Consider the following 15,292-nt stretch of genomic DNA (forward strand, 5'->3'; position numbering starts at 1 on the left):
GAAAAACTGAACGGTATTTTTTTTTGGATAAAAAATATTAGAAAATTTGATCAAGTTGATGTGAAGTAGAAAATTCAAAATTTTGAAACCACTCAATCTATTTTTGACTGAACCCACATAAATTTATTGAAGTATTAAATAACTAAATTTAAAATATATGCAATTTTAGTAATAGTCTCATAATTGTACCATAAATAATAGTGTTTTTTTAATAATTTGTTGAAAATTTATGGTGAGGGTTGATGTCCCAGTCCAAAACAGAAAAGACTTTCAAGTTCAAAGAATATTTACAAATATATTTACATTTACCCTTTCAAAACCACGGGTGGGATTCAAACTCAGTTTCTTAAATATTTTGGTCATAGACTTGATCTTATATGAGATGTGGATCCCTTACATTGATTTCAATTATGCAAAAGAATTACCCTGAGCATAACTAATGCCCAAGTAAAAGAAAAAAGCATAAAGAATGCCTTGGTTTAAGAAAAACCATTTATACTTTGGTAGAAAACTAGGAAAATAGAAAAGACAATAGAATGGTAGGTGGACATGACATGCATGCAATGAAACCATTCCTTCAACAAAGAACAGCTACCGTTGGTTGGCTAATATTTCTCAGTGTCTCAAGAAAAGACAATATTCATAACCGTGCATGTGGCTAAATATCCTACTACCTACGTGTCTCAATCTCAATCACCATTTCATATTATTCTCTTAATCCTAAACGCATTTCCACTTGCTCCCTCTCCATTCCATCATCACTTCTTCTTCTTCCTTAAACACTTATATATCCTTGTCTCTTTGATGTAGTACTTTCTAGTTTCCAATATATAACTAATCATGAATGTTTTAGTAAACTCTTTGATGTAGCACTTTCTAAAAAGATAAAATATTGATTGAAGTTTGTTAAAACAAGTGTCTTTTGTATAATAACAACATGTTCATTCATTAATAAAAACTAGAATCTGGTTTCAACTCAACACCAATACCACTCAATGTCTCTAGCAGTTTCTTCCTCCTGCTCACCAAAAAAATGGATGAACAATTGTATTAGAGTGTTCAACTCAATCATATGTTACATTGTTTTCCTCATCTTTGATCTTCTTGATGCTGTTTTATGTGTTATTTATAGATACCTTGATGAACGCATTGATGGGGTGGCCTCTCCTTGTTGTTGCTCTAAATGGGAGAGACAGAAGAAGATGGTGATGAATGATGAAGATGATGATGGTGTTTCAGATAGTTTGTATGAGAGGAAGAACATGTTTAGAGAAATAGGTTTGCTTCAATTTGGTAGAAAAAGAGAGGAAGAAGATTCTAATGGAAAATGTGGTGGAAGGATAGTGAAAAGTTGGTCTGATTGTGGATGTGAGTCTTGTCTTTCATGGGTGAATGGTGGTGGTGATGACTATAAACTTCATTTTGTTGTTAAGGAACCCTTATTAGGTATGGTAGTTGTAACATTTCCATAATCTTTTTTTAGCTTATTTTCATGAACTCTTTAGGATTGCTGAAAATAGTTTGACTTTATTATTGGCTTGTTTGGATTGACTTATTTGAGCTTATCTAGTGGTATAAGCATTTGTGTTACTGTTTGGAAGAGCTTATCGAAATAGCTTATGACATGTTTACAAACTTTTTTCAACTTACTTTAACAAGCTCTTCATAATGGCTTATGAAAACAACTTACAGCTTATATGAAAACATTTTGACTTTATATGATATTTTGTTATAGAAATAACTTATACATAATCACTTAAGTATATAAGTTCTTAATTGAGTTGTTTATTCAAACATGGCCTATGTCTTTCGTTATAAAAATTGCTGATACATAAGCACTTATATGATAAACGCTCATATCATAAGCGTTAATTGAGCTGTTTATCCAAACAACCTTGTTTGATTCTTTTCTTTTTTGTGTGACTCTTTAATGCATTCTTAAGTGTAACTGGTTTTGATATTGTGGATAATTTCTATTTTACAGCCACTGGTGAAAACTGCAAGGGAGAGCCTTGTGAGAATGTTATATTCTTGCACGGATTTATGTGTTCTTCCTCATTTTGGACTCAAACAGTGTTTCCATGTTTCTCTGAAAATGTAAATCATAATTACAGATTGATTGCTATAGACCTGTTGGGATTTGGAAAGAGTCCAAAGCCAAGAGATTGTTTGTACACTTTGAAGGATCATGTGGAAATGATTGAGAAATCTGTGGTTCAACCATTGCAGTTAGGTAGTTTTCATCTGGTTGCACACTCTATGGGCAGTGTCATTGCATTGGCTTTGGCTGCAAAGTATCCCAATTGTGTAAAATCAATCACCCTTGTTGCACCTGTAAGTACCTTGGACTCAAACTAGATATTGGCATATTGCATTCAAGTTTTAAGAATTGGAATGGTATGAACCATATTGGAAACTTTTGTGCTACATATTTTTTGGCACTTGTTTTCTACTGTCAAAATAAGTGTTCTATACTTCTACATTTAAAGTGAAGTGATTTATGTTTTGATGTTTTTAGTCGGCCATAAGTTTGATACGAGACTTCGTGTTCATGTACAAGCTGCTTTTTATTTTATTAAATTTGCATCAAACTTATGGCCGAGTAAAATTGAGGCCATACAATTTGCGTCAAATTTGATAACATTGATATCAATTCTGATGTTTTTTTCGTGAAATCAGACACACATTTCACCTTTGGAAAATATCACCTAATTTTCTTTTTTATTTCTTCTTATGGTTTTGGTGGCAGCCGTACTCTTCTTCCGAGGACAATGATGCTTGTTCAAAAGCACTTGAAAAGTTTGCTGGAAAGAAATTGTGGCCAATGTTATCAGCTGGTTCTTCATTTATGTCATGGTACGAGCATTTGGGCCGAACTGTTTGCCTAATCTATTGCAGAAATCACAGGATGTGGGAGAGGATTCTAAAGTTCATTACTCGCAAGAGGTAATAACCATTTATTGAAAGGCTCTATTGTAAAAGACACAACACACACCGGATATGACAATGACAATGTTATTGACACATTTACACTTGCAATAGTCTGAGAAAATTATATTATTGAGTGTAACTATATGGGTCGATATTGTGTCAGACACCGATACACCTTGAATCTAAAGTGTCAGTGCTGGCATAATGTGAGGCTGGATCTTAGTTTCATTAGTCTATAATGTATTTCTTTTTGCCTTTTTCAGGGATCTTAGTTTCTTGATAACAGACATGACTGAACATACTCATCAATCAGGTTGGAATTCCATGCATAATGTGATATGTGGGGGAGCAAAATTCATGGATAGTTACTTGAAAATTTTGACAAAAAATGGAGTTAAAATAAATGTTATACAAGGTGATAGAGATCAAGTTGTCCCAAAGGAGTGCATCATTAAGTTGAAGTTAAAGGCTCCAAATGCTGAAATTAACATAATTCCAAATGCAGATCACAGCACTATGCTATTAGGCAGAGAGAAGCAATTTGCACAAAGTCTGGTGCATACATTGGCATCTTGCTAAGTTCCATTGATTAAATATGAGAATTTCTTTTAGGTAATTTGGAGACATTAAATTTTTGTTTTTTAGACTTGATACATATGTTGAATAATGTGAAATGAAATAAAACAAGAAAAGAATTATTATAACACGATCAAAATTAGTAAAATATTTGCAATATTATGCTTGAATATATAATGTTTGAGTGGAATTGAATGAAATGAAATTGGTCATGTAAGTACACCATGATAAAAGGCTGCAAGGAACATGCAATTCTCTACTTATATATATTTACTGTGAGAGTTTCGCAGCTAAACTCTTAAAAAAAAAGATTAGATAATGAAATAGAGTACAATAAAATTATTATTTTATTATTGGAGATAATTTTATAATTGAAAATGAATAATAGATTGATCACCAATGAGGCACAAGGATAGTTGCACCTTCAACTTGCATTGTTGCAATTTGAAATTAAACTAGTTTTGACTAAATATTTAAATATATAATTATTTTGTAACATGATTAACAAAAAAAACCAGTTTTGGGGATAATTTTATAATTGAAAATGAATATTAGATTGATCACCAATGAGGTTTGACAAGGATGGTTGGACATTCAACTTGTATTTGTTGAAATTTGAAATTAAACTAGTTATGACTAAATATTTAAATATCTGATTATTTTGTAACTTGATTAACAAAAAAAACCAGTTTTGACTTGGTGGTACACAAGCACATGGTTTTCTTTTCCAGCTTTTCATTTTACTAAGACCCATAACGCAGGTGCAAATGGTTTGCTCCATTAATTGAAATGGTCATTATTTCGATTTTTGATATATCAAAGAATACTACAAATTTAATACATGATTATTTTTGGAGCAGAGGGCAAAGGAGGGGGCCAAAACCCACATGACACCACTTTTTACTTTCCTACAAATTTAAGATATTTGAAGTGGAGGGAAGATTATGATGCTTATATTTTTATTTTTGAATATCAAAATTGTCTGAATTTTTAACATTAGGTGTTTTTTTTTAACTTTCAAGTTCTTTTATCTTTTTTCCACGTTCAATATTCTTTTTTTCACGCTCATCTTTCTGTCATTTTCTTTTGTTTGCATTTCTCAATTCATCTTTTATCATTTTGTATATAGGCCATATGGAAATAAAAAGGTTGGTTATAGAGTCAAATCCGCGAGCTACACGAGTGCCTTGAGTTTTTAAGGATATAAATGTAAATTGGATTTAATTTTTTTTTTTTTAAGGAGAATCGTTTTTTTCAATTGAATATACGTTTTTTTATTACTTGATTTTGTTTTGTAAAATATTCAATTGAAATTTCTTTTATTACATTTCTTATTTTGAACCTGAAAATATATTTAATTAAAAAGTTTGGGATGAATTTTTTTTTAAATAAACATGTTATAATCTACCCTTTTATTCAGTGAAATCCATGTAGTTATCATACTTTAGAAATGGATTCCATACATTGAGATTCACATGAGTTTCATCAAGTGATGGAGTGAGCGTTAAAAAGAATTTGATCATATCATTTCTTAATTAAAATATCTCCCTTTCTTCCCCCTTTGTATTCTTCTCCCATCCATTTAACCAAACTGACCTAAACATTATATTGTTGTTGCATTCTCGAACTTTGAGTGCGAGTCTAAAACTTTGGTTAAATTATAAGATACAAGATATATATATATATATATATCATCTTATTCAATTGTTCGTCGGGATTGTAATGGATAAGACTAATTACGTTTTTGTCATAAAAGAAACAAAAAAAGACCAACTACCCTCTATGTAACGCCCGAGACTGACGAGGGCGAGTAGTGGTCGTCGGTGCACAAGACATGACAATGGGCGACTCCTGACAGCTTCTAGGCAAATCGAATCACATCAGAATGAGAGAAATCTTGAGATTGTGCATGTATGAGACTGTATGGTTGAAGGAAGGCTTATATGAATTGTTTGGTATTACTTATATAAACAAGATGCATCTTCTTTTCGGTGGGCCAAACCATAAGAACTACACAGTTAAGCGTGCTTGACTTGGAGCAATTTTGAGATGAGTGACCTTGTGGGAAGTTTCCAAAAAAGCATGTGAGTGAGGACAAAACATGTTGAAAAGACTCGTGTTGATTTGTGGGGTCAGTCGACAATCCTGAAAGCAATCTGAGATGTTACAAGTGGTATCAGAGCAGACCTCTTTGAGTACGATGTGGTTCAGGGACGAACCAAACAGAAGTTGGTGGGCATGTAACGCCTTCGCTTAGTAGGCATGTAACGCTCGAGGTTGATGAAGGCGAGGAGTGGTCCTGCTCTTGGCAGCTTCCAGGCAAAACCTGGATCACATCGGAATGAGAGGGATTTTGAAGCCGTGCAGGTATGGGACTACGTTGTTTTGTACTACCTATATCAACAAGATGCATCTTCTTTTCGGTAGCTCATTCAATAAGAACTCCACAGTTAAACGTACCGGACTTGGAGTAGTTTTTGGATGAGTGACCTTATGCGAAGTTTCTCGAAAATCGTGCTAGTGAGGACAAAACACGCTGAAAAAACTTGTGTTGGTTTGTGAGGGTCAGTCGTCAATCCTAAAAGCAGTATGGATGTTACACCCTCCATTGTATTTTTAAAAGACATGAGTAAATAAAAGTTAATGTATCTGATCATCTTTGTAAATTTAACTTAGTTGGTAGAGATATTAATTCGCCATATTTCTCCACATTAAAAAATGTATGGGCTCTGACCACTATACGACTTGACAGATAAAAATAAGTTAATATATCTAATCTAAATTTTAATCAGATACAACAAATTTTGAAAATGATATTTTCACCAAAGCTATCGAAAAATTGATGAATTGATGAGCCAGTGGTAGTTGCACCAGATCCCTTTCACTGTGACCACTCTTCTTCTAAACACCCCCCATTAGCTCACTCTCTTCACCTACCCCAATACCCATTCCCTTTTATTCTCCTTCATTCCAAACCCATTTTTCACAAACCCATTTTTTCAAATCATGGATTTTCTACAAACACAAGAAAATCAAATTCTTGTTGGTGTCGCCGTTGCTGTTGTAGCCATTGGTGTTGGTGCTATCTATCTCCTTTCATCTAAGAAATCCAAAGGTTTCATCTTTGACCCACTTCAGATTCCTTGATTCTGCTTTGAATTTTTCATATGGGCTTATTGACTTTTCATTTTCTGGAGATTTTGAATTTTGAGTCTGTTTTGTCTTAGCACCAACATAGTTTTTTTTGATTGTGTATGAGAATCTGATGTTGATGATGTTTTTTGAGGATGTTTTTAGATTCTTAGTATTATTTATGAAACTAGTTGTTATCAACTTGTATTGCTAATGTTTTTGTCTGTTTTTACATTTCACTTAATATTGTTAATGTTATGAAGTTCTGCATGGAAAATGCTTGTTGTATCTTTATAGCATCTTTAATTTGATTTTCATTGGAATGAATAGTTATGTGATTTGAACCCATGGGCTTAAATTTCTGTTTATGCACTTGGTTAAAGCATGTTTTTTTTAACTCTTAGTTCAACTGTATGTTTGTGTTTCTGATTAATTAGTAGCTGATCCATATGATTTGTTGGACTTTGCTTTAAGAAAGCTTGGCTCTAGTCACTACTATTGAGTCTATTTGTTTTTCTCTACTTTGCATGTTTTATGTCATATAAGTATGGTTGTTGATGACCCTTTGTTTTTTAATTTATTGTTAATTGGATTTTGGTTTTTTCCCTCACTAGAATTTCGTAGAGATTAGAATTTTGGAACCATCTAAAAATTTTTCAGTTTCTTTCTTGTTACTAGAAAACCTTTCTCTGCTTGGTGGTTTAGGTTTATTCCATACTAGTTGCTCTCGATTCCATGTTTTTCTGTTTCAAAAATAGTTTTTTCTTGGTCTGGTTTCATGGTTTCTACGTGTCTCAGGGGTATGTTAGCAGATTTATATGGCTAGGAGTGCACCAATTATTAATTTCTATTATAAATGGCTGAATAAGTTATTTGTTATAGAGTTCACAATGGTATTTTGAGGTTGATTTATGTTGTACTTCCATTGGTTGGTAATACTAAAATCACATATTCTGTTATCATTTTCCTCTGCACACATAAGGTGCATCAGTTCTTGGCAAACGACAATGCAGGTTTTCACTAATGGAACCTTATTTCCTACACAAGTGAAAGTAAAAGGCCTTAACTAAATATTTGATAATGAAACCAAAGTGAATCCTAAGATAATGTAAAGTGAAGCTCATTGCACTCAAACTTGGAGATTATATTTCTTGTACTTATTTTTCATGTTATTTGGTCAAATTTTGTTGTTTTTGTATTTAGTTTAAGCATCCATTCATATCATCTACGTGTTTTGTAGCTTGCTTGAACCCAGACCAGTTCAGGGAGTTTAAACTTGTCAAGAAAGCACAGCTGAGCCATAATGTTGCAAAGTTCACTTTTTCACTTCCAACACCCACATCTGTTTTGGGTCTTCCAATTGGACAACACATAAGTTGCAGGTTCTGTTGTCTGATTCTGTTCTATTTTTCATGCCAGTCTAATTATTTCATTACGTGTTTCATTTTGCAACTGCCCGCCATATTCTCGTATTGCTGGCTGAGAATATCTATCGCAAATATTCAGTTATTTATAGTAGCAAGTATAGTAGGACTCGGACCATGTTTGGATAAACAATTTAATAAGTGCTTATAATATGAATGTTCATCATATAAGTGCTTATGTATAAGCTATTTCTATAACAAAAGATTAAATAAGTCAAACTGTTTTCGTATAAGCTTTATGTTGTTTTGAACAAGCTTAAAACAACATATGGACATGTCATACACTCTGTTGTCAATAGCGGTCTAACGCGGCGCGATCGCGGCGCGGAGCGGCTGAAAACAGCCTAGCGCGTCAGAACGCGATCGAGTCGCGCGTTAGGCAAATGCGGGTCAACGCGGGCAAAAAGCGGGTCAACGCGGGCAAAAAGCGGTTCAACGCGGGCAAAAAGCGGGTCAACAAAAAAATCTCATCAGAAACCACAAAATCTCATCTCTGTTCTCTGTTAATCATCCTTTTTTTTACAGTCAAAATGAAGAAGAAAGGGAAGAAGTGAAAGATTGATTAGAGATCTAGGAATTAATATGATCAAGATGAAGTCTAAATGTGAATGCAAAATAAAATTTTCTCATCTATATTAATACTAAATATATTTTTTTCATACTTTTTTTCATAATCTATCACAAACAGTCTCGCAAGTGCTTATGTCAATCGATAAGCTCAAATATCCAAACATTATTGTCATTATTTTCATACTTTATTTCTTAAAATTATTTACAAATCTTTTCTTGTCATGTTGTGAACAAGCTATTTTTCAAACAGGGGTAAGGATGGTCAAGGTGATGAGGTTATCAAACCATATACTCCTACAACTTTGGATTCTGATGTTGGACATTTTGAACTAGTTATCAAGGTATATACTGAACTGATTAGTTTTATATTCCTATGCTTTTTCTAACTTATGACCATTAATTACTTGCTTATTTGTCAAAAATATGGCTTTATTAGATGTACCCTCAAGGAAGGATGTCACACCATTTCCGTGAGATGCGTGTTGGTGACTATCTGGCTGTTAAAGGACCAAAGGTAACTATTTTTACACAGTTTTCAGGGCTTCCCATTTTCATAATTTTCACCGTGGTTGCAAGCATGGTTATCAGTATCTTACAATACATGCGAGTTGTAACTCAATTTGATACTAAATTGAAACTAATCGATACAAATCTCCAATGTGTATCTATTTGGACATAAGTCTCATATTGAATTCTGATTCATTACGATGACCCAATTCACTATGATGAGTTCCAATTCATTCTAATGGATCACTAGCTAAAATTAGTGTAACAACTACTCTTCTTGGTCAATTTTGTATAACCAACTACTTTTCTTTTTGTCATTTGATATATGGCTCAAATCTTGAATTATTTTAAGGTTCATATATAATATATCAGCTTAGAATATTGTCATGTTACCTGTTTTTTTACTAAAAAATTACATTTTTATTGGTAGTGTACTTTACGAATCATAATAAGATTTTCTTCAAAAAACGAATCATAATAAGATCTGAAAAAATCTTCTGGTTCACGATTTGTATCTCAATTTGATAACCATCTTTACTAGTGCATTTAATACCCAACAGCGACACACAATTCAACATACTTTTTTAATTTTTATGAATCTGTTTTTGATGTATCTGCTTTCAGGGACGTTTCAAGTACCAACCGGGTGAGGTTAGAGCATTTGGGATGCTAGCAGGAGGCTCTGGAATCACTCCAATGTTCCAAGTATGTTAGTAAGACATATGCTGTTTTTCTGTTTATCATTAAGAAGAAAATTATTTCTTGTAGTTCTAGTTGTTCTTAATTTGTTTGCTTGTTGTCATTTAAGGTTGCTCGTGCTATATTAGAAAACCCAAATGACAAGACCAAGGTGCATCTTATCTATGCCAATGTTACATTTGAGGATATTCTTTTGAAGGTAATGTCACTTATCCTTCCACTTGATATATGATACTCTTCACTTAAGAATTTATGAACTTTAGACTTGGTTTAGATTGATCCATTACGGAGGTTTTTTCAGTGCCCTCAAATTGCTAGAAGATTTTGAAATTTAATCTTCAAAATTTTAGTGCAAAAGAATTTGAAAAATGTTTCGTTGTAGAAGCAATGTATCTTTATTGTATCTGTTATCCTGAGTTTGTTTCCTTATGCAATGCCGACAAATATTTCAAACTGGCCAATGCTAATGAAAATATACTTATATGCTGTGCAGGAAGAACTTGATGGTCTTGCTACTAACTATCCAGATCGGTTTAAAATATACTATGTGTTGAATCAGGTTAGTTGCTATTGCATGTAGAATCATTATTCTTGCTCATTTGTTATTTTTGCTTTTTGTTGATTCGCCATATACAATGTTTTCTTGATATTATCAAATAACGAAGTGCTGACAAACCTTGATTTGAAAAATCTAGCTATAAGTCAATATTTTGTTCAGAAGTTCTTGTAGAAATTTTAATGTTATTAACAGGACCATAATACTTCATTAGACTTTTGGAAGAAATTAATAGAACTTGGCCGCGACCCTTTAACTTGACCATGACCACAAAGCTAGGTCTTTGACGATATTGTTTTACAATTTTTTTATGCGTCCACTTTTATAATGCTATCTGAATTTCAACTTGAACACTAGTTCCATGATTAATATGATTTGCTAGCTTGGGGCATATCACCTCTTAAGTTGGTGTTGATATCTGTAGATTATCATGTAATATCTAGCTTTGTAGATTATTTTGTAATAATATCTTTTTAACAATGTTGAATCAATTAGTTATCTAATTGAGGAGGTAACTTTTTGTTTCCTGTGTTTTTTATTAGTGTTATTGTTATTGGTTTGAGCCTGTACCTGAAAAGCACATTTCTACTTATTTTAGTATAAAAAGTGGAGTTTGTAATAATTGATTTTGTTATGTAATCTCTTTAGCCTCCTGAGGTATGGGATGGTGGCGTCGGATTTGTTTCAAAAGAGATGATTCAAGCACATTTGCCTCCTCCTGCACAAGACATTAAGGTAATCGTTTTCATTATTTTGCGTATTCCTCCAAAATGACATTTCTACGTATTTTGGCTAATTGTAATGTAATAGGGAAGAGAACTGATTAGACATGTTCCATAACGATTTTCAGATATTGAGATGTGGGCCACCACCAATGAACAAGGCTATGGCTGCTCACCTGGAAGCCCTCGAATATGCTCCTGAGATGCAGTTCCAGTTTTGATTGTTCTCATCGAGGAGCTTCGTCATGGCGCTTAACATTGCATTTCACTGCCTTAGCTGATCAAGAAACTGATATCAAATTTTTTTTTTTTTAACTTTTTTTTTTTGGTTAAGAGTCTGGGAAACATTGGATTTATCTACCATATGCATTTAGTTTCAAAACTTTCTTGAAATTTGAAGTCTAAAATAATTTCTTCTCATATGAGAATGAGATATTGAGATTCGTACATTGACCATGTGCTAGAAAATGCATAGTACATTTTGAACTCTTAAATCTGTGCATCACGGCAACTAATGAACTTTTATGGTTTCAAAATCTCCTTAAACTTGGGAATGCCTCACGGTCATTTAATAAAACTTTTTTGTTTTGTTTCGTACTCATTATACTTTATAAGACCATCTAAAGAAAAGAGAAATGATAATTGTACAACAATTTTGTGACAACTTTTGAACAATTATCTCTCTCTTCTTTTTTCTCGATTTGTTATGTTCTTACTCTCTCTTTTCTTTTTTCTCGATTGTTTTTGACCGATAAAAAAAAGGAGGTTATCACAAAAGTTGTCATCAAACGATCATACAAATACTATCATTATTCTAATGAAAATCACAAGTATTGAGAAAAGTTGTTGTGATAAATTTGTCACAAATGTGTGTGGTTATTACCAAATTATCCTTTGTGCATAGTTATGGCATTCAATATTAATTTTTAATATTGTAAGATAAATTGATATAGTATTATAATTAGAGACGGATGGAGCATTAAATTACTGCATATCCCGTCTTTTATGAAGAAACTAAACATTAAGATTGTCTTTCTATTAAAGTGTAAAAAACACAGACATAGCTACTTGCTAAACTCCTAATGAACTAGTGAACATATTGTTTGAAACTCTTGGAGAAGACCAAATTATTTACTAATTGCTAATCAAGTTGTACATGATAGTGATGATACAACACCTTGGATTTTCCTGCAAGTTATAGTTTTCTTTAATAAGCAAAAGGTTACAGTTGGTGACTATATAATTCCAAACTAGATAATGGATAGAAGTATATATAATGCCAAATTGGGTTGTGACTTGCATACATCGATGTGCCTCCCATATTCAAAGTCAGTTAAATTTCTATAAATGATTGTGTAATTCAAATTGGAATTCAAAATGGTTGACGAAACTGAGAGACATAATTTGTTGCAACGTACCTTCCCCGGATAATCTTGTCACATAGGACGGGCCAAATTCCAAATCTTAGCACATAATTCCACACGTTGAAAATAATGAAATGGGTCGCACACTGAAATTCAGAATTTTCGATCATGTAAAGTGATAAGGTCAACATTTGATATTAACAAATTCATAAGTTCTTATAGATGTCTACATGTTTTTGTCAGCCTAGTGACAAGAGAAGTGAGATGTTAAGCATTTAAACCTCAACATCGGTATATAATTGTTTTTGTCGCTATCAACTGAGTTGTGTTTTGTTAGTTAATTAAGCAATAAAGTGTTGTTCACTTTAGAAGTGTCAGATCTTAAATTCATGACCAATCTGAACTTGGACAGAGATATTGTTTTCATTTGTCATTATGTTACTCCCGCGGCCTTTTTTATTTTAAGAGAATGCTAACAAATGTCTTTACAAGATGGTTTAAGTTGTATTTTTAAGACAAAGTTTGTTTCGTTTTATTAACATTTTAACTAATATCCTAAAGAGTAAAGACATTAGCAAGACCATTTACTATAAACATCCATTTTAGACATATATATTAAGAAAATTTAGTGTCACGTAATATAATTACAAAATTCCTCTTAAGGTTCTACAAGTATTCTTCACTCTATCTCTTGAGGCTTCTCATGTACTCTTTACTCTACCTTTTAAGGCTTCTCAAGTACTCTTTACTCTATATCTTCAAACTTTTCAAGTATTCTTTACTTTATCTCTTCAGACTTCCCAAATATTTTTTTACCCTGCCTTTTAAGGCTACCTAATTATTCTTTACTCAATATTGTGCCTCTTTAGGCTACCCAAGTATTCTTTACTTCGTATCTTTAGGATATTCCGCTAGACATCTTTTAGTTTTTTCAACATTTCTGGCATTTGCCTTATTGAGTAACTGAGTATTATGAGCCTCTCCAACTATCCAAATTTGATTAAAGATTGTTGTCACCATTAGGTCAAGATACAGAGATTGAGTTTGTGTTTATCTTATCGCAAAGTTGTCTTGAAATTTTAGCTCTCATTAGGGAGCATATTATGGTGTCCTCGTGAACTTAACTCACTCAGTTGGTAGAGACAATGCATAATATATGTAAGGTATGAGGTTCAAACCCTGACCACCACAAAAAACAAAGTATATTATGGTGATAGCTCCTTGTCGCTATAGCCCTTAATTCTCTCATCTCAACCGTGTTAGGATCTTCTCAATTTTCTCTCTTGATTCCTTCCTCTCCGCTACTATAGTTTTTTTTTTTGATCGAGTAGCTTAGTGGCTGGGGCTCACACAATTAAATAATTAGATATGTTTTAAAGAATTGTAAAAAACTAACCGAGTTCGACACAAATGATGGACTTTTAAAGTAACAATTTTTATCAAGTAATATCATAGATAATTTTAGAAAGTAACACTTGAGGTGTTAGTTGAAAAGTAAGAGCTTAGTTTTGTAACTTGATGATGATGTGTTCTAACTTCGAACCCTTAATTTTTCTTTTTATGTAATACTGTCTTTATTTATTAATTTTATTAGGTCTGTAGCAATTTAACCTAATAATTTCTCTCTAAAATGCAGCAATTCCTAATATTTCTCATCACTGATGAGCTTTTCATTCCTATCATGTTGTGTCATCATTTGTATATATCTATTGTTTATGTTGACTTTTTTTTTTGACAAGTTGCTGTACACTTATTTAATACGTTTACAAGCAGAATACCCTAATTTCCATGCAAACTCGGCTACGCTAATTTCATCTCTTATATTATTAAATTCTATGATATATGCAGATATGATATGTATTTGGTTGGAAAAATATATTATTACTTTTAGTAAATATCAAAGTGCAATTATTATTTTTAGAGTTGTATGTGTAATTTAGAAATTCTATTAATTGAAGTGACTTTGTTTTTCATGTTAAGTAGAAATTTAAAACAATTATTACAAGTCAAATTTTGATGTTTAACTATAAAAGTAATAAATAAAATTGACCCGTGCAACAATATAATAGTATTGCATGCTTTTTATCTTTTTTCTTTATAATTTTTTTTAAAAAAAATGAGAAGATAATGCCCTAATAATATATTGTGATAAAATAAAATAACAGTCTTTAAATGATTAGTTTTTCAAAACTAAAATGTAAAATTTGATAAGATTCAAGTGTCATTGAAGGACATAGTAAGACAAATTTGATTGTAATATTGTATCTCTAATAATCTAATTTGGATTTATTAATCGACCCATGATCTTACGGGTTAAAGATTATATTTGCATTTATTGATCGATCCATAATCTTAAGGGTTAAAGATTATTCATTGGTCTCTATTATAGTCGACAAGACCCGTGCGTCGCACGGGTCAAAAGTCTAGTAGTTTATAAATTTTGTTTATGAAAGATAAATTATTACCTTATCTATAAACCTTAAAGCTTTTTGATTCTAAAATTTATCTTTTATTAGCTGCATTTTATAAATGATTTGAAACCTTTCAAAAAGAAATTGAAAAAGAGATATTATATATTTTGCTTTGGAAAAAGTAATAAATAGGTAGAAGTGTAAAAGACAATTTGAGTAATATATTTTTTGGATACAAATTAAAATTAATACTTCATTAGCACCTCAAAACAAAATCTGAAATGAGATTTTTTTTTTCAAATAACTTGCTTTTTTTTACACATTAAATAATTTACTTAAAAATACACATATACATCCATTAATACGAGTAATGTGTTTGTAAAGTATGACTTATATGATA

At 32.0% G+C, this 15,292-nt stretch overlaps 2 protein-coding genes across 2 annotated transcripts; both read left to right on the forward strand.

Annotated features, from left to right (window-relative positions):
- Positions 1–738: 738 nt before the first annotated feature.
- Positions 739–3,655, forward strand: LOC146909450 (putative lysophospholipase BODYGUARD 4). The gene is made up of 4 exons (XM_085727337.1): positions 739–1,446; positions 1,985–2,334; positions 2,750–2,946; positions 3,195–3,655. Exons 1-4 carry the CDS (start codon positions 996–998, stop codon positions 3,508–3,510), a joined length of 1,314 nt encoding a protein of 437 aa, XP_085583463.1. The 5' UTR covers positions 739–995; the 3' UTR covers positions 3,511–3,655.
- Positions 3,656–6,350: 2,695 nt separating this feature from the next.
- CBR (NADH:cytochrome B5 reductase 1) lies at positions 6,351–11,653 on the forward strand. The gene is made up of 9 exons (XM_085727338.1): positions 6,351–6,622; positions 7,880–8,021; positions 8,884–8,974; positions 9,070–9,147; positions 9,765–9,845; positions 9,949–10,038; positions 10,333–10,398; positions 11,044–11,130; positions 11,246–11,653. Exons 1-9 carry the CDS (start codon positions 6,514–6,516, stop codon positions 11,336–11,338), a joined length of 837 nt encoding a protein of 278 aa, XP_085583464.1. The 5' UTR covers positions 6,351–6,513; the 3' UTR covers positions 11,339–11,653.
- The last annotated feature ends 3,639 nt before the right edge of the window (positions 11,654–15,292 follow it).

The sequence above is a fragment of the Medicago sativa genome, chromosome 7 (genome assembly GCF_051527215.1).
Source record: "Medicago sativa cultivar Bolivia chromosome 7, Bolivia_mono, whole genome shotgun sequence".
NCBI lineage: Eukaryota > Viridiplantae > Streptophyta > Magnoliopsida > Fabales > Fabaceae > Medicago > Medicago sativa.

Bases quoted from the DNA above. Each gene is read 5' to 3' on its own strand.
- CBR (XM_085727338.1), top strand. From the start codon at position 6,514: ATGGATTTTCTACAAACACAAGAAAATCAAATTCTTGTTGGTGTCGCC. The intron at 9,846-9,948 runs GTATGTTAGTAA...TTGTCATTTAAG, and splicing joins GAATCACTCCAATGTTCCAA to GTTGCTCGTGCTATATTAGA. The intron at 10,039-10,332 runs GTAATGTCACTT...TATGCTGTGCAG, and splicing joins TTGAGGATATTCTTTTGAAG to GAAGAACTTGATGGTCTTGC.
- LOC146909450 (XM_085727337.1), top strand. From the start codon at position 996: ATGTCTCTAGCAGTTTCTTCCTCCTGCTCACCAAAAAAATGGATGAAC. The intron at 1,447-1,984 runs GTATGGTAGTTG...TCTATTTTACAG, and splicing joins TGTTAAGGAACCCTTATTAG to CCACTGGTGAAAACTGCAAG. The intron at 2,947-3,194 runs GTAATAACCATT...TGCCTTTTTCAG, and splicing joins AAGTTCATTACTCGCAAGAG to GGATCTTAGTTTCTTGATAA.